At 43.9% G+C, this 19,774-nt stretch overlaps 1 protein-coding gene across 4 annotated transcripts in view; it reads left to right on the forward strand.

Annotated features, from left to right (window-relative positions):
- CBFA2T2 (CBFA2/RUNX1 partner transcriptional co-repressor 2) overlaps positions 1 to 19,774 on the forward strand; it is a 101,989-nt gene that overhangs the window by 47,047 nt on the left and 35,168 nt on the right. For all 4 annotated transcript variants that reach the window (XR_005009925.1, XM_036751313.1, XM_036751312.1 and 1 more), the window contains exons 2-4: positions 11,053 to 11,196; positions 15,186 to 15,427; positions 19,021 to 19,110. Coding sequence is in view for 3 of the 4 variants with exons in the window: in XM_036751313.1 (XP_036607208.1) it covers positions 11,079 to 11,196; positions 15,186 to 15,427; positions 19,021 to 19,110 (450 nt within the window). In the remaining variant the exon portion in view is untranslated. The remainder of the gene's footprint in view (positions 1 to 11,052; positions 11,197 to 15,185; positions 15,428 to 19,020; positions 19,111 to 19,774) is intronic.

Raw genomic sequence — 19,774 nt, forward strand, 5'->3', positions numbered from 1 at the left:
CAATCTGCGTTCAGACTCTGTAACTCTCTCTCTGGATGTGAATCCCTTTTTCCATCATGAGTCATTTGGAGCTGTCTAAGAACCTTGCATTGCTGAGAAGAGCCAAGTCTATCAAAGTTGGTCATCACAGATACAGGGTGTCTGTAATTGTGTATAATGTTCTCCTGGTTCTGCTCCCCTCACTCAGCATCAGATCATGTAAGTCTTTCCGGATTACTATGAAGTCCGTCTGCCCCTCATTTCTTATAGCACAATAGTATTCCATTACATTCATATACCACAACTTGTTCAGCCATTCCCCAATTGATGAGCATCCCCTTGATTTTCAATTCTTTGCTACTACAAAAAGAGCTGCTATAAATATTGTTGTACATATGGGTCCCTTTCCCACTTGTATGATCTCTTTGGGATACATCCCTAGAAGCAGTATTGCTGGGTCAAAGGGTATACACATTTTTATAGCCCTTTGGGCATAGTTCCAAATTGCTGTCCAGAATGGATCAGTTCACAACTCCACCAACAATGTAACAACGTTCCAATTTTCCTACATCTCCAGCATTTATCATTTTCCTGTTTTGTCATGTTAGCCAATCTGAAAGGAGAGATGTGGTACCCAGGAATTGTTTTGATATGCATTTCTCTAATCAATAGCAATTTAGAGCATTTTTTCATATGACTATAGATATCTTTAATTTCTTCCTCTGAAAACTGCCTGTTCATATCCTTTGACCATTTATCAGTTGGGGAATGAATTGTATTCTTATAAATTTGACTCAGTTCCCTGTATATTTTAGAGATGAGGCCTTTATCAGAGACACTGGTTGCAAAAATTCTTTCCCTGTTTTCTGCTTCCCTCCTAATCTTGGTTGCATTGGCTTTGTTTGTACAAAAACTTTTCAATTTAATGTAATCAAAATTATCCGTTTTGCATTTTGTAGTGCTCTCTGTCTCTTGTTTGATCATAAATTCTTCCCTTCTCCATAAATCTGACAGGTAAACTATTCCTTGCTCTCCCAAATTGCTTACAGTATCAGCCTTTATATCTAAATCATGAACCCATTTTGACTTTATTGTGGTATACGGTGTAAGATATTGGTCTATGCCCAGTTTCTGCCAAACTGTTTTCCCAACAGTTTTTGTGAGATAGCAAGTTCTTATTCCGGAAGCTGGACTCTTTGGGTTTACCAAAGAGTAGATTGCTATAATCATTGACTACTGCATCTTGTGTAGTTAACCTATTCCACTGATCTGTCCTTCTATTTCTTAGTCAGTAGTACTTTTGATGATTGCTGCTTTATAATACAGTTTAATATCTGGTATGGCTAGGCCACCTTCCCTAGCATTTCTTTTCATTAATTCCTTTGATATTCTGAACTTTTATTCTTCCAGATGTCTATAAACTTTTTTAAAAATATATTTTGATAACTATTTCAATATAATTTGTTTCCTTTGCAAATCCTATACATGTTATTTTATGCATTTTTGTACTTTCTGAGGAAGGGATCCATAGTCTTTACCAGATTGAGAAGTCCATGACACAGAAAAGATTAAGAACTACTGCAGAAGAGGGTAGAGAGCTGGCAACCTGGGTTCCAGTCCTGCCTCTGACACATGCTGGCTGTGTGTCCCTGGCCAGGTCACTTAATTTCCCACTGCCCCATAGAGACCATAAACTTCAGAAGTGATACAGATTTGCATTGGTAGAGGAAGTACTCAGCTGGGATCTCATTACGCTGATGAAATCACAAATCAAAATTTCATTAAGCTCTTTATACATTTTTACATTCCTTGTATTTGTCCATTTTAATGATATTATAGTGTTCTATTACGTTTATGAACCCCAGTGTTTTTTTTAACTCTTCCATTGTTGGACATTTAAGTTGATTCCAGTTTTTTACAATTACGTTTAATGCTGCTAAGAAAATCTTTGCGCTGACAGTTCAGTTATGGCTTGGTTTTATTTTGTGGAAGGGGGTTGATAATATTTTCAGGCTACAATTCCCAAACTGGAATCATTGGGTCAAAGAGTATGATTATACTTGATTTGCACTTTTAAATAGTATTGTATTGTTTCAATTATGTGTAAATACAATTTTGAACATATACATATTTTTTTTAAATATTGAGTTCCCAAATTTTCTCCTTCTCTGAGATGGTAAGCAATTTGATATCGGTTATATATATGCAAGGGTATGATTATTCTTGTGATGTGTCACATTCCCCTCCCCTCTTTTGTAAGAAGACTCCCAATATCAAACTGTATGGTGGACTCTTCTAATCTCATCCCTTAATGGGATCCCCCATCACCTGTGAAAAAGATGTGACTATGCTGTGCACTCTCTCTCACCCTCCCTCTCCTGTGAGAATCAGAGGACTGAGGACTGTAACCTGACAGCACTGGAAGGGATCTTTGGGATTCTCTAGTCCAGTGGTTCTCAGACTTTTTAATCCCAGGACCCTTTTACACTCTTAAAAATTATTGAGGACCTGCCAAACAGTTTTCTTCTATGTGGGTTATGTCTATCAATATTTCATGTTTGAAATGAAAAGTACTCAATCCATTTAAAATAATAATTTAATTAATTTAATTAAATAATAATTTAAAATAATAATTAATCCATTACATTTTAACATAAGTAACCTTTTTAAAAAGAAAAGTATGTTTTCCCAAAAAAAAGATTAGAAGAGTAGAATTGTTTTACATATTTTTGCATATCTCTTTAATGTCTGGCTCAATAGAAGATAAGTAAATTCTTTTTTTTTTTTTTGGAGGGGGAAAGGCAGGGCAGTTGGGGTTAAGTGACTTGCCCAAGGTCACACAGCTACTAAATGTGTCAAGTGTCTGAGGCCGGATTTGAACGCAGGTGCTCCTGACTCCAGGGCCGGTGCTTTACTCACTGCGCCACCTGGCTGCCTCCAGTAAATTCTTCTATGTCCTTTTGCATTCAGTCTGCTGTCATTAGATGTTTGGGTTCAGATATATGAAGAAAATTCAGCCTTACACAGATATGTGGTTGGTGAGGAGTATTTTAATAGGCAAATAATTTCTTATTAATTTAATTTTACCTCACAGACCCCCTGAAAGGGTCACCTAGGTGGCCCAGTGGATAGAGCACAGGGCTTGGAGTTAGGAAGACCACATGAGTTCAAATCCAGTCTCAGACAGTGTGACTGGGAGCAAGTCATTTAATCTTCGTTTGTCTCAGTTTCCTCTACTGTAAACTGGAGATAATAGCACCTACCTCCAAGGTTTGTTGTGAGGGTCAAATGAGATAATGTTTGGAAAGCACTTAGCAAGGTACCTGGCACATAGTAGGCACTGTAGAAATGCTTACTCTCTCTCCTTCTTTGGACCACACCTTGAACACTGCAGCTCTAGTCCCACTCTCTTGTTTCACAGAGGAAGAAGTTGAGGCATCTTGCTTGAGGTCACATATCAAGTCAGAACTCAAGGGGGAACTCCATCTTGATCTTCCAATTCCCAACCTCCTGATTGGTTTCGTATAAAACTTGGGAATTGCCACATAAGCAGCTGATTTTATTCTCCAGGATGCTTTGCTATTCAGTTACTGCTCTACATTCTGACCTGGGGAGACTGTGCTTACAGGCATTTTTCATCTGGAGTTGTGTTTGGTGAAGTCTCTGCAGAAAATGTTGTTGGCAGTCCAAAGAGATTTTTGAGATTATTCCAAGGCTCTGCACTTAATAAATATTTGAAATATTAAATATCTTGGGTTTTAGGTTGAGCCTTGTTTTCAAGTCCCTTCAAGCACCATCATTGCTTGGGTAAAATATTCAATTCCTTTCATAAAAAACTGTAAATGTAGGTAGAAAGTACTCCACAAAGTGATAAAACTAGGAAGGTAAAAGCCACTGGCAAGGAAATGCCTTGGAGTCTCAGAATTCCCCCACCCCCAATACCCTAAAACTTGTTTATATTCTCCTTACCCAAAGGACCTACAGCTGGATCCCAGTTAGTCCATCTGAGGTCGAAGTTAACTCAAACTGCCCTACGTCTGCTCCATGAGTCTTTGCTCATCCCAGCACTGATTGGTGTTGTGGGAGTGTGGGGGTTACCTGAAGACTCTCCAGTTCCACTAGTGTCCAGGCCCCATGACATGAAATGAATAGATTGTGGAGGTGAGTTGCAAGATGCCACCAGTAGATAGACCCCTTTCCATATGCTATAACAGTGACTGAGTTTCTTTAAAATAGAGATTGTTTTAACTTCCAGGTCTGTTTGTTAAAAAGGTCCATCTCATACTACTCCCTTCCCACCCACTAGTGGGGGAAAAAAAACTATAAAATGAGGGGGTTGGACTGAGGTCCCAGCCAACTCTGTGTCTGTGGTCTTAGGGCTCTACCGATGGCCACAGCAACTCAAAAGTGGAGTGTAACAGAGGGCTTCCCTTGGACTTGGGTGACCTGGGTTTGAATCCCAGCTCATAATTACTAGTTCTATATCCCCAGAGAAGTCCATCTAGTTTAAGTAAGCCTTGCGTGGTAAAATTAATCCAGTCCAACATGACTCTGGATGATTGTGAATTTGTCAGGACGTGTTTTGGACATTGTGTTAACCTTTCCATGCTTGTGGCTACAGAAATGTTTATAATCTGAATAATTGACTACAGGGTGATTGGGGTGTCAATGACTCATCTCATGCTTAGTGTCTACCTGGGTCTTGGTGGTGCAGTGGATAGTGGGCGTCGGTGTCAGGAAAAACTGTGTTTGAATTCTGCTTCAAAGATTTACTGGCTGTGGGATCCTAGCAGGGGTGTTTGGGAGCCAGCTCCAACCCTGAGAGGCTGATGAATTTTCAGTGTGAACATTTACACCTCAGAAATAGAAAGTGTTAATAATGCATATGAAACTTAAAAGCGTGTGTGTGTATGTGTGTGTGTGTATATACACACACATCCGTAGATAGATATAAATAATTTTTTCCAGAGAGTTCTATTAAATATTTGCCAACATGCTCCTGGACTCCAGACACTTAACTTTGTTCAGCCCCATTTTCTTCATCTGTAAAAGGATCTAAGAGCGTAATGCCTCATTTGTGAGGACCCAATGAAATTGTTGTGTAAAGCATTTTGCAGACCTTAAAGTACTATGTAGATACTAGCTATGATTATTTTTAATTTTATCTTCTTTTTATGGCTACCTTTTGGTTTTACTACATACTCATTTCCAAATACATCCCTCTCCCCTGCCCCATTCCCTCTCCAGCGAGCCATTCCTTGTAATGAACATTTTATAAGAGCGTTTTTTAATGGCAGTTTAAGATGGGGTTCTGTAACAAATCAATAACTCTACATTTTGAGTTTTACAAACCACTTTCCTCATGATGCCCCTGTGATGTAAGTAGCGCAGCTATTTCTGCTGCTCACTATTTTACAGATGAAGGAACCAAGGTTCAGAAAAGTGAGGTAGCCAGTAGATGTCGGAGCCTGAACAGTTTCATAGCCAGCCAAAGCCTTGCTTTGAGGTTTCTAAGCAGGTCCCCTTTTCATGGTGCAGCCCTGGAAAGGGTGCCTTGGCCCTAGGAGCCTCAGTAGGTCTCTGTTCCAACAGAGGATTCTTCTGGTTAATGAGGGGTCTTCCACATAGATGTTCATCAGGTATCAAATTGAAGTTTTCCCCTTTTCATTTCTCCAAAGTCAGCCTCATTCTCTATGTCACTTGGACTTGTTGAAAGTAACATTAATTGCTCAGCACTGGTTTTTATTTTTTGTATCCAGTATCATCCGAGACTAAAATGAAGCAGGCCATAGATGCAAGGACTGATACTTCATTTTACAAATGAGGAAAGTAAGGCTTTGAAAAACCATGATTTGCCTAGGATCATTAGGAAGTGGTGGCACTATGACCCTAAACAAGGACTCCAAATCCATTGATTTTCTCCTAAATTGCCCCCAGGAGCTCCTGGCCCAAGTGGAGAATGTCAGATAGTCCGATAGGGCTGAACCCGAAGAAAACTTAAATAGGAATTCGGGGGACATTGACAATAATCATATAATCAGTATCACAGTCTCAAGGGTTGTTAGGGACCGTAGTTGCCATCTGGTCAAACCCAAACCAGAAAAAGAAATCTCTATCAATCAGTCAGTCCAGTCAACAAGCATTTCCTAAGTGTCTACTATGTTCCTCACTTCTCTCACACATACTAACTGCATGACCCTGGACCAATCACTTGATGTCTCAGTGCTCTATACAACTCTAAAGCTATTAATTACAGAAAAGGTGCCGCTGTAAATTGTTACGGAGAGTGTACTCACCCAGGAGCTAATTTTGCCAGTAAAACCGTGGGTGTAGTCCCTATCACCACCACTGAGTTTCAGGTGTTACTGCTGGTTCTACGACATTCATTGCAAGCAACTGTTTGCCCAGCCTTTCCTTGAAGACTTGGAGCGGAAAAAAGAACCCATGCCTTCCCAGGAAGGCCACATCCTGCTTTTACAAGTCTTAGCTCGTCCTGCATCAGCCATCAGTCTGTCTCCCTCTGTGACTTCCATCTGTTTCTCCTGGTGTGGCCCTCTGGGGCCAAACAGAATAAAAGCAAGCCATCTTCTGCAGATCAACTGATCAGGCACTATGAGATAAGGTATTGCAAGGCTTCATGCCTCCTCTTCCTAAGGGGAGCAACCCTAATCAACCACCCTTAGCATTTTGCTGGAGAACACACTGAGCTGCTTTTAAAAAAATTGTGCAAAGAGGCTGAAGAGAATTGAAGGGAGAAATAGACCAAGATGCCTATAGATTGAAGAGAGATGAAGACAATCTGTCCCTGAGCTTGCTCAAGCATCTTGGTCCTTTTATACTATATTCATTTCAAACTCGGATCCCACCCCCACCCCACATTGAGCCCTCCCTTTGTAACAAAGGAAAACAGTTAAGCAACACTAAACGACAAAATGACTGATGGTATGTACAACGTTCTGCTCCTGTGGTCCACCACCCTTCTGAAAGGAGGGGAGTGTGTTTCGCGTTCTATTCTGAAGGACCAAAGTTGTTGGTTATAATTAGTCCGAGTTCAGCTGCCTTTTGGTATTCAGCATTTATGTTATTTTAGGCGTTGTATGTGTTTTTCTCCTAGTTCTGTCCCACCTTGCTCAGGGTCACAGGACCAGGCTGTGGGAGGGATCATCCTGAATGGGATTCTTGTTATCTCCTCCACCAAGTTGCGCCCCCATTCATCTGTAGGTAGATAAAGCTATATTCACTTGATTCATAGGTCCACATGTATGAATATGATGCTTTTGAGCCTGAAAGGTACTTGTACTATTTTATTTGCTGTCTGACGTATTTGATGTGGTTTGTTGGTTTGGTTTTGGTTTTTGGTAGAACTGCCTCTTATTTTGCTTGCAATAATATTATTAATGTCTTCTGTTTCTTCACCACCTAAATTTCATCCTGTAAACCCCAGCCCCTTTATTTTTAATGCTTGTCACAAGGCATGACTTACTGGGTAGGGATTTATTTGGAAATGAAGGTGTTGTTAAAACAAAAATCAAATAAAAAATATTTTTAAAAAATGCTTTCACATTCAGTATCTCCTTTGTCTCATATCACTGATGTGGGAGTAGGCACGCCAGATGGCATTATCCCCATCAGACAGATGAGCAAACTGAGCGGGGTTAAGAGGTTAACCCCAAGGTCATATCCAGACCAGTGGCCTAGCCAGGTCTAGTACTCCGGCCTCCTTGTTCCCAATCTGGTGCTCTTTTCACTATAGTGTATATTGGAGATTAATTTTTTTTTTTGCTGTCCTATCTGCTAGTGAAAGCTTGTGGCCAGTGGAAAGTCACGTGGCAGGCCTTTGATTCATCGGCCTGGCAGCTGGTGTGGCAGATCCATCAGAAAGGAACCGAAGCTTTCAGTCCCCTGCATTCGGGCTGCTCGGGATTTTTCCTTCTGCCAAGCCCTGAATGTGAAAATGTGTCCAACTGCTAAGCTCTCCTCAGGCCCTTGGCGCCGGCGTGGGGAAGGCAGGTGGTCTGAGGAAAGGCTCCCTTTAGGTTGCTGCACAGCGCACACAACACTGAACAGTGTGAGACAACTGTCAGTTCCTTCCTTCCCTTCTCCCCCTCCTCAGCAAAGCTGGGCCACAGATGGGTGAGCTGGAAACGTGTCAAGCCTTCTCTGAAGGGCACTGCGAGAGCACAGTCCCAGGGAAAGGCACCAGCTCCATCATTTGGCTAGTCTGTTTGGCCAGAGGAGAAAGTGTCCTGCAAGCAGGAGAGGAATGGGAAGAGGGGGGCGGCGGCCTGTCCGTGAGCACCCTCCCCAGCCTTACCAGCCTCTCTCTGGCTCCCAAAGCAGCCAGCAGGCTTCTCCCTCAGAGAGTTTGACATTAAATATCACTCCTTGCATATGTCTCTAAAAGGTAACCATTTCTGAAGGGGAGAATCTGAGGTCTAAGGTAGACCATCATTGTTAAGAACTGACCTTTATATAGTACTTTAAAGTTCCCAAAGGACCTTTAATGACATTATCTCATTTGGGCCTTATAGCAAAGGTACTATGGGTATTACTCTGGGCATTACCATCCCCGTTTTACAGATTAGGGGAAAGACTCAACGGCTTTTCTTGTAAGAGAATTAACTGTTATGTAGTTGGATAGAGAGTACTAGAGATGGAGTCACAGGGGTCTAGACCTACCTCCTAGGCCAACCCTTTCATTTTAGAGATCAGTAAACTAAGGCCCATGGGAGTTAAATGGTTTCCCCAAGTTCACAGAGGCAGCAAACATTGCAGATTGATTGCTTGACAGATGGAGTTGGGCCGCAATGCCTCAGAGGGGCTGTCACAATTGAAATTAAGGTGAACTGAGGCACAGAGTTACAGTTCTGAGCACAATCAATTTATTAGCAAAGTATGGATTTGTCAATAAATAGTGTCTCCATCTCCTCATCAATAGCTAAGACCCCGAGGTAGGGCTTTGGAGATCATTTTAATAGACAAAGGAGGAGCATCCGTAGTAAAAGGTAGCATAGTAGATGAGAAAACACCGTGATTGGCTGGAGATGGAGTATTGGGGGAGGTGGGGCAGCAACCACCCTCCTTCCATCTGATTCTGATTGATTGTGTCCACCTTCAAGGTTAGTTAGCAGTACATGGATAACAACCAGACTTTCTTGAAGGGCAGCTAGTGGAATAGAGAGAAGAGATTTCTTTGACATAAGAATAGACCGTTGATTTCGCAGAAATTCTGAACTTGTAAAGTTAACTTAGAGAGAGACAAGGAATGTTTTACGGGAAAGCTGAACTTCTAAATGTATGAAACTCGGAGACAATAAAATGTGACCTAGCCAGTTACACAAACGTCAATGGTAGCACACAATGAAATCACTTTCTAAAGTGGAATCAATTTGGTTTTTTTTTTTTCAGGGCATAGGTTCTAAGGCCTCCACAGACTCTTTAACACCTGTGTGACCCTTTGACAAATTACTAAACTTTCCTTTGCCTCAGTTCCCTAATCTTTAAAATGAGGATAAAAATACCTAAAGTACCTACGTATAGGGTTGTTAGGCTTAAACAATAATGATATTATATATGCATAGATAACATATGCACAGGGTTTTGCAAACCTGAAATCACTGTGTAAACATTAATCGTTGTCATCCTCTGTTCCAGGTTACTTTTTCAAGTGTTGGTCCACTTCTAGGGAGAAGAAAACTTAAGGTTTTGCCACAGACTGGGCCTGACCTTTGGCCCTGTTTCTTTATTTCCAGAATTGCAGTAAATGTGAAATGGAGTCATGGAGGGCTCAATAGGATACATAACTGAAGAACTTTTTGTTCCCAGAGGATAGGCATAGTTCAGTTTTCAGGTGGTGAAAGAATTAGATTTGACCTAATTATTAACCAGAGTAAATGACTGATTCTTCAATAAGAAAGAAATTTCTTTTTGCAAACACCAGGGCTTGGAATCCAGCCACTCTTCCCTTCTCTGTGAGTCTATGGAATCAGGTGTATATTCATTCAGACCAAATTCCACCACAGTCACATTAAGCCTCTCTGGCTTTCCCTTCTGCCACCCTCTCATATCCAGGCATTTGGTGGTTTCAGGCAGCTGCTATAAATCATCCCAGGGGAGATGTGACCCCTGCTTAGTCTGGACAGTTCATTTAAGTTTATAAACGAGCTCCATGATAGGGAGTGTTCTCCAACAATCTGATGGTATCCTATTCCCATTGCATTCTGAGAAGCTTAAGGAGTGTGTTGATGAGCGTGTGTGTGTGTGTGTGTGTGTGTGTGTGTGTGTTTGTGTGAGAAAGAGAGATAAGGGTTTGGGGAGCTGAGGGTGTGTATATGTGTGATGGATTTGGGGAGCCAAGGGTATGTGTGAGTGTGCGCATGTGTGTGAGTGATGGATTTGGCTGTGAGCAAAATGATGCCACCAGCAGCCCCTTCACCCATGAGTAAAAAGTTTAACCACCTGCTATCCAAAACACACTCTTAAGTTTAATCTGCATTCTTACCATTTTCTTCATCTCTTTCTTAAGTCTAGGCCATCAACAAAACAATAAATCGAGCCCTGACTTGTAGCGTTTGCAGATGTCTGACGTCCAAACGCTCACACTGAAAATTTAATAATCGGCTTTTGTGAGCACTGTGTCCAGTTGGGTGCTACACACCTTTGACATTACCCATCTTGAAGGGTTATTGGGAATGAACAAAATGCCATTTATGAAGCTTTCTGGTTAGCCTTGTAGAGAACATTACAGAGTCCAGTTACGGTATCGGTGGCCAAGGGGAAACACTGTAGGTCTGAGATCCAGAAGATCTGAGTTCTAGTGTCTCCGCTGCAGACTTGCTGTGTGACTTGGGGGGAGTTCTTTTCCCTCTCTGAGCCTCAGCTTCCTTAAACTTAAAAAAATGGGAGGGGGACATTGGATTGGATAGGATAGCCTCTCAGGACTTCTCCAATTCTAAAAGCCTTTGGTGGAATGTTAGAAATTTTCGTATTTCCCAGAGTTGCCTTTGTAGCTCACTGTACAAGAGAGTCTATCTGTTGACATATATATACATATATCCCTTTTCTTCTTCACAGTTGCTAGTGAGAAGAGGGTGCCAGCGATGCCTGGATCCCCCGTGGAAGTGAAAATACAGTCAAGATCGTCACCTCCCACCATGCCTCCACGGCCACCTATCAACCCTGGCGGGCCCCGGCCGGGCTCCTTCACCCCTACAGCATGTGAGACTGCCTGCCTTTGTTTTCAGCACTTGACTGTCTTGGTTTAATGAGACATTAGGAGATAAGGGGAGGGGGAACAGGCCAACACTGGCATTTCCTTTTCTCACTTATATAAGGTACTTTCTCTCCCCAGGAAATCAGATAAGGATAGGAACAGGACCTCTGCTCTCATTAGTATAAGGAATTCCCTTTTTCAATGCAAGCTTCTGGCAACTTTTTTTTTTTTGCAACTTTATACTCTTAGGGCAGAGGTTCTTATTAATTTTGGGGGGGATGTCCCTTTGACGTGAGTCTAGTGAATCTGATGGCTCCTTTCTCGGAGTAATGTTTTTAAATGCATAGGATTACCAAAGAAACCAACTATACTGAGATTCATTGTCAAGATTTTTTTTAAAAAAACAAGCTCCTAAGATACGACACCAGGACGTTAAGGTCGCTCAGCCAGTTGGTGTCATAAGTGTAATTTGAACTCAGTTCTTCCTGATTTAGAAGTCAGTTTACTATTTGCTATATTGTCTGTCAGTTTTTGCCTGATCCAGGTTATTCTAAACCTGGTACTCTCTTTGGTTTTCCCACGTCATTTTTGCCTGGGGAATTTTGTGGTTCTTTTTGAGTGGAGTTAAAGTGGCCAATTTAAATTATAATCTTGAGATTTTCAAAATGCTTAGGACTCCAAATATTCCCTTCCTAATATTATTGGAATTTGAGGGCAATTTCCAAAACATCAGCATGACTATCACCAGATGCTGGTTAGACTAGCTTTCTCCCTCCTACCCCGCCCCCCACCATGTGAGGATACATAGAAGCAGTTCTTTGTGGAATGGGAAATCGTGTCTACACGTGGCACATCATGGATACTCAATGAATGCTTATTGATTGACCGCATTTGCCTTAGTTTCCCTTCCCTGTATAGAATGCTGCTTGACAACCATGACCCAAAAATAGCCTTTGGAGGTGTCTTCACATGCCTCTGATTTTTCTCTCTTTTGCTCGGCGCTCTCAATCTCCAGTCTCCCATACCCAGTAGCTCTGTCCCATGAGTACCACATTCTGATTCTGTTGAGTCCAACTCTAATGTCTGCAGGTGGGGAAGAAAATCATCGTTAGTAGAGGGAAGAAATTACATGTCACCCCAGGCTGGGCTAATATAATTTCTGGGCCTCCAAGAAGAAATCCCAGAAAGGACTTTGCTTGCAAAATAACTAGTCCTACAGTGGTGGCAGGGCCTGCTCCAAGGTAGGGCCACCCTGTGCTAATTAGGTGGCCGTCAATGTCCCAGGATCGTAGAGGCCCCTTCTAGCTCTGATTCAGTGATCCTGGGACACGATCCCCTAAGGCTCCTGCCACCACTGCAGGCAGCAAAATGGAGAGAGCCACCAGGCCTAGAGTCAGGAAGACCTGACTTCAGCTCAGGCCTCTGACATTTGCTGTGTGATCCTGAGCAAGTCACTTAACTTCCTTTTACCTCAGTTTCCTTATCTGTAAAATGGGAATGGGGGGGGAGGGTCATAATAGCATCACTGTCACAGGGTTGTTGTAAAGCTCAAATGAGATCATTGAAAAATGCTTACCACATAGTAAGCTCTACATAGGTGTTAACTATTATTAGTATTACAGATAAAGAAACCGAGGCAAGCAGAAGGGAAGAACCTGACCCGAGGATGTGCAGGGAGTGGGATTCATGCACAGGTCCTCTGCCCCTCAGATCCAGGGCTCCATCCGCACTAAGCACCAAGGCAGCCCTTCAAGAGATCCGAGCGGTTTCAATGCCAGCATTTAGCCAGAGGCCTCATTTTCCTTGACAGATACCAATCCCTTGAAGTTAAATAGCGGGCTGAGGATTGATTTTAGCCCCAGGTGAATGAGGCCACTGGAGAGTGCTGAGCAAAACCAGTTACTGACTTGTGGCTTCTGGACTAAACAGGCCTGTGTATCTTGAAATGAAGCAGACCTTAATTACCTGATAAACATTTCCTGGTATTTAGACTTCAGAGGCCAGGCTAGGCTGCAGATGCCTACATGAATGTCTTCCATTTTTATCTCCATGTTTGGCCACTTGGGGGTGGGTATGTTTTATTTGGGAAAAGACTAGACCATAATAAGCTTTTATTAAGCTGGCTGTCAGAAAGGCTTCCTTTAAGCTGAGGCTTGTGGGAAGAGGAGCACACAGTCGGGGTGGGTCAGTGATGTGGCGCTGGTGGTGGTGGGAGGGTGTTTATGGGGTCGCTCGAGAGGAGGGCAGCGTTCCAAAGACAACTGACCTTTCGGTGGAAACACAGACGGTAAAACAAATCATAGGATGGGGGCAAGAGGTGAAGTCTTCATTTTCGTTGGCTATCTTCACGCAATAAACAATGCAGATCCAGCCCCTCTGTCTGCCCCTCGTTAGATGATGGTTGAGAGTGGCCGTAGCCAAAATAATCGTCCCCCCACAGCCTATTGGTGATGAGCCTTGGCCTTACCCCTAGACCATAGACATACCAGCCAAAGATCATAGATCTGCAGCTGGAAAGCGATTTAGAGGGCCTGGAGGCTAACTCCCATTTTATAGGGGAAGAGGCTGGGGACCAGACAGGTTGAGTGAGTTGCCCAAAGTCACACAGCTGGTAAATAGCACAGCTAGGATTTGGTCTCTTATTCTCTAATTCCAAATCCATTGTTCTTTCCACTGCAACAAAGCATAAACAAACAAGAGCTATGAACAAGATGGAGTAAGAGTTCATTGGAGGGGAGAGAGGAAGCATTATGGATAGAGCACCAGGCCTGGAGGCAGGAAGACCTGAGTTCACATCTGGCCTCAGACACTTACTAACTGTGTGACCCCGGGCAAGTCACTTAACCCTGTTTGCCTCAGTGGCCTCATCTATAAAATGAGCTGGAGAAGGGAATGGCAAACCACTCCGGTATCTTTGCCAAGAAAACCCCAAATGGGGTCATGAAGAGTCATATTTGACTGAATAACAACAGCGGAGAGGAGAGGTTTGTTTTTTTTTTTAATTCAGGGACAGGGATGGGAAGAAGATGGAGATTAGAGAAGGCTGCTTGAAGGAGTTGGCATTTGAGCGAGGCCTTGAAGGATGAATAGAATGTTAACAAAAGGAAAGGTTGGGGGTGGAGTGGAGAGGGGAGGGAGAGGGGCCGGGCATTCTGGACTTAGAGAATGTCATTTGCTTTAGTGAAAGACTCCGGCTGCCCCTCTCAATGACCCAGCCTCCCTCTCAAACCACTTCCAGCATCAAGCTGATTTTTGTGGTCTGTTCAACTGGAAAATTATACTGAAAAGCATGTAGAATCCCTTGTAGTATAAGGCGAAGGCATCAGGATTTGAAATTTTAATTAGTTAGAAGCACATTAATTGTATCCAAAGTCTGATTTCTCAGTATTAGAGCTAGACATAGGCACTGGACTTTTCATTGGTATAGGAAACTGTCAAGGAGGAGACTCCCTCTCCCAAGGGTGGATCAGCACCTCTTGAACTTAGAGTCTTAGAAAATTTTGTGGAACCCTGAGAGGGGAAGTGATTAAGGATCACATTGCCAGTCTATGTCAGAGGCAGAATTTGAACCTGGATCTTCCTGGCTTCACAGTCAGCCCTGTGCCATCCTGCCTTCATCTCTCTCTCACTGTCTCTTTGGTCCTATTGTGTCATTTGTTGATTCATTATATTAAGATCTTTCACATTTACTGTTGTCCAGCCATGCCTCCCACATCTTGGGAAGTTAATTTCTTGGATTCGAATGTAAGGTTTCACATTTATCTCGATTAAGTCTTGTGTTTTTTTAGAATGGGTCCATCATTCAAGTCCACTAAGATCTGGAGCAGGGGTTGGTGGGGAAGAATCTTGAATCTTGTCATCCAAGATGTTCACTGTTTGGAGCATCAGCAGCCCAGGCCTCAAAGGCAGAAGGTGTTAGGAACAGGACTGGCCTTGAGGTTCTCGATTTGTGCAGGTCACTTATTAAGGTTTCTCTGTCTGTGTTCCCCTCCAGTATCCAACGGGATTAACCATTCACCACCCACCTTGAACGGCGCTCCATCCCCACCACAGAGATTCAGCAATGGCCCTGCGTCCTCCTCGTCCTCATCACTCACCAATCAGCAGCTTCCCGCTACCTGTGGGGCCCGGCAGCTCAGCAAACTGAAGCGCTTTCTGACTACCCTCCAGCAGTTTGGTAATGACATTTCCCCCGAGATTGGAGAGAAGGTTCGGACCCTCGTGCTGGCTTTGGTAGTAAGTATAACAACCATTCCCATCCTCCACAGCCTCAGTGCCCCACTCTCTTATGTCTTTATCTGAAACTCCCTCTTTTTCTACCCCAGAATGACAGAAACTTGGTAGTTCCAACAGGCTGTTGTCATTCTGTTCTCTAATATTTGTGTGTTCTGTTCTCATACAGAATGTAAACTCCTTAAGGGTAAGGGCAGGGGCTGCTTTGTTCCCTCATCCTATCCCCAGACTCACCCAGTGACTGGCTGACAGTACTCCCTTAATAAATGTGCACTAGTCTGGACTGAATTCATAGTAAGGGTGTTAAAGAATTGTTATGCTCTTTACTATGGTTGTATATTTTTTGTCTGGCCTGATGAACCTACTGAGGGTTCTTTTCTTCTGCCTCCTTAACTGTTTCCTAACAGGCTGACATTCAGCAGAATCAGGCCAAGGTTTTTATTTCCTAGGTCAGATGCCTATGACATTGTTTCCAAAATAAAGAGGAGAAAACTGAGCAGCAGGTTTAATTTTCAAAACAATAATTTTCCAAATTACCAGCTTTGCAGTGTCTGTGAACAGCTCCAAGGGGTTCCCGCCACTCAGCACCTCACAGGAAGGCAATTCCCTCGACGCTGCAGAGTACACATTATTTCTGTAGCTGCCATATTCGCATTTGGGTCCCCTGAGAACAAGGTGGTGCGGGGAAGCTATGATTTCCTAGTGTCCACTGCTCAGTGGGCCCTCCACTTTGTTGCTGTTGCTTTCAGATGGGTTAGCGCTGGATTCCCAGTATTTGTAAGGCAGCAGCTGTTCCATCAGAGGTGCTGACCCTGGCTGATGAAGGGGCTTTTGATGTCTCCTGGCCTTTTGGTGTCAGCTCCCATCTTAAATATCTTCCTCGTAAATGCTTGCAAAGTGTGGCTCCGGGTTTCTGAGAGGGGAGACTCTGTATGCCTCTGCTCAGTACCACAGACAAAGCCTTACCTCTCACCTTGATTGTTAGAGAGGCAATGTAATGCCGCAAAGAGAATATCAGGGTCGAAGTTGGGTGAGATCTGAGCTCAGATCCAGCCTCTGGCCTTTCCTAACTGCTCAGTGATGGCCACTTGTGAGGAGCGAGTCACTTAATAATCCCTCCAAGGCTTGTTTTCCTCATGTGCAAAATGGAGATGATGAGACTTTCGTACCTGCCCATGATGAAAAAATAAGTATATATTTCATCTTCACCCTTCTAGGAGCCCAAAGATCAGGGGTGAGGCTTCTCAGTGCTTTGATCCTGGTATAAGGAAGTCTCACACTCCCAACCCAAGTACTAGAAAAGAAGCTTACATTCTGTTGAGGGAGACAAACATTCACATACAGGTGTACGTGTATTTTGCTGTGTTTGGTCTTTGCCAAATAGATAAAAGGTGGTTTGGGGGGGACAAAGACTCTATCCAATGACCAGAGCGGGTAGGGGATGGGGAGAGACAGATCAGGAAAGTCCAGCAAGTGGCACCAAGGGTGAGTATTGGTGGAAACTGGGGATTCTCAGAGGCAGGAGTGAGGAGACAGTACATTCAAGGTATGGAAGACAGCAGCGGGAAATGGATTGTCCTGCATGAAGAAGGGTGAGGTGAGATAATGGGCTTAAAATTCTTTGGAACATTTAAAGTATTACATAAGTGTCATAGGCAGCTGGGTAGAGTAGCTCAGTGGGTAGGGGGCTGGGCCTAGAAGCAGAAAGATTCGTCTTCCTGAGTTCAAATCTGGCCTCAGACTGGGTGTGTAACCCCAGGCAAGTCACTTAATCCTGTTTGCCTCAGTTTCCTCATTTGTAAAATGAGCCGGAGAAGGAAATATCAAACCACTCCAGTGTCTTTGCCAAGAAAACCCCAAATAAGGCCATGAAGAGTTAGCAACCACTGAAACCCCTCAGCAACAAAAGTGTCAGATATCCTTTATATCTAAAGTTGCTCAGGTAACCTAGGGAGAGGTTTGAACCTCAGACTCCAGGCCTGCCCATTAAGCATCTCTCTCACTTAGATGATGGTCAGCACGTCCAGATGCTGCTCCAGGGGCCAGAGCCTTAAAAATAATTATTCACACTTTTGCATTCTCCTTTACGATTTGCCACGTACTTTCCCCATCCTGTAGGGTGCGTGGGATCATAGAATCCTAGTTTGGAGCTGGATGGGATCTTAAAGGCCGCCTGGTCTAATTCATTTGTTTTGCAATTGAGGAAACTGGAGCTCAGAGGTGTGGCTTATCTCGCCCAAGGTCCTCCATGCTAATAAGCTCGGAGCCATGGGGTCTCTGGACTCCCAGTACTCCCGACCCTTCCCCCTCATGCTGATGAAATGATTGAATGAAAAGTCCTTTCCCCGCTGGGGACCAGCAGCAAGGGATTTATACTCACCTTACTCCCAGATCTTGAGTGGAAACAAATTTTTGTTTCTGATTCTCCCTGCAACTTTAGCGCCCTCTGCAATCGACCAGTCATCTATCTAAAGAGTGTAGAGTTAGGTTTTGGGGGAGCTTTCCATTTTCCAAGGGAAATCGAGGAAGATGGGAAGATACCGCCCCACTGAACAGGAGGGACTTTCCCCACTTTGTTTTTGGGAAGCTTTGATATCAAAATTCCTGCCTGACATGCAGAAGAGAAGGGAGGTGGGGCATCTAGGTGGTGCAGTGAGTACAGCCCTGGCCCTGGAGTCAGGAGGACCTGAGTTCAAATCTGACCGTGGACACTTGACACATTGACTAGCTGTGTGACCTTGGGCAAGTCACTTAACCTCAATTGCCCTGCCCAAAAAACAAAGAAACAGAAGAGAAGGAAGGAGACAGTGTGCTCTTCTTGCTTCTTTCCCTTTTGGTCTGAATTACAGGCTTGAAATGAAAGAAATGAAATTGGCTTCTCTGAGGATTCCATTCAAACTTGGGGTATAAGAAGGAGCACGTTAATGTGGTCTTCCCTTTGCCTCTCATCCTCTTCTTGCTCCTCTACCTCTCCTCTCTCCTCTTTAGTCTTCCTTCCTTTCCTTCCTCTCCTCCCTTCTCTCCGTTTTCCCTCTCTTCTTCTTTCTCCACTTCTCTCTCCTCTTCCTCCTTCCTTTTTCCTTCTTTTCTTCCTTCTCCCCCTTCCTTCTTTTTCTTCTTCCTCATTCTCTCCCTCCTCCTCTTCTTTTTTCTCCTTCCTCCTTCTCACCTTCTTTCTCTTCCTCTCCTCCTTTCTCCTCCTCTCCCCCTCACTTTTGTCCTCTGAGCCTCTAGGAAAAGCCCATTTTGAAATCCAGAGCAAGTATGCTGCCTAGTACTGGCCACCCAGTCTCTCTGATGGCCTGTTTGGGGACAGCCTGGTGGGGGGAGCGGCAGCGAGTTGTCAGCAGCTCTGGCATCTGCTTATGTGCTCTCACAGTGGAGATGATCCTGCAGGGACAAGTATCCTTGCCTCCTGAAGTGTCAAGGGGCAGCACTGCCTAGCAGGACCTTTGAGGCAGCTGCTCGGTGTTAGAAGCCTGTGATGTAGCATGGCAGCAGTGGACAAAAGAAAATGAACAAAAGGAGCTTGTTTGGGTTGGGCTGGGGGGCCTTTCTGAGTGTCCCCCTCCAACCCTTTTCCTTCCTCTTTACAGAACTCCACGGTGACCATTGAGGAATTCCATTGTAAGCTGCAAGAGGCCACCAACTTTCCTCTTCGTCCCTTTGTGATTCCATTCTTGAAGGTAACAGGCAAACCCCAGATACCCCAGGGACGCAGACCAGCACTCTGTGGACCCTCCCCCCCCAAAACCCCCGGGCCCCACTCCCCACCTCCTTTCCAGTTTCAAAGGTTTCAGTTTTTAAAAGTTGTTCATCCTCCCAGAGCAGGGTTCAGCAGGCCTTTCCAAGGTGACAGACAAATCTCAGATTTCTTAATCACCCTTGCAGGGATGAGGTGGGAGGAGCCATTTTTCTTTACAAAGCAGGACCATCCATTTAGAGCTTCCAAGGACCTCTGAGGTCACTTGGTCCAGCCCCCTCATTTAAAGATGAGCTAACTCTGAGGGCCAGGGTGGAAAAGTAAATTGCCCAAGACCACCCTACAATAGGTATTAGAGACAGGATTCAAACCCAGATCATAGAATAGTAGATGGAGAGATGTGAGTGACTTCCAAGGTCGGTCGCATAACCCCTTCTTTTTACAGTGAGGAAACTGAGGCCCGGAAAGATGGCATGGCTTTGCCCCAGGTTATTTGTGTCAAGGCTGGGATTTGAATCCAGGTCCTCTGACTCACAATTCAGCCCTCCCCTTGGTAACCACAAGGTGATGCAGCTGCTTCCAGATCTGACATAGGAAGGCCTTTGGCCCAAGTTTATTTGGGGTACATAGGAACATATACCCCTTTA

This window comes from Trichosurus vulpecula, chromosome 3 (assembly GCF_011100635.1).
Source record: "Trichosurus vulpecula isolate mTriVul1 chromosome 3, mTriVul1.pri, whole genome shotgun sequence".
Classification (NCBI taxonomy): Eukaryota; Metazoa; Chordata; class Mammalia; order Diprotodontia; family Phalangeridae; genus Trichosurus; species Trichosurus vulpecula.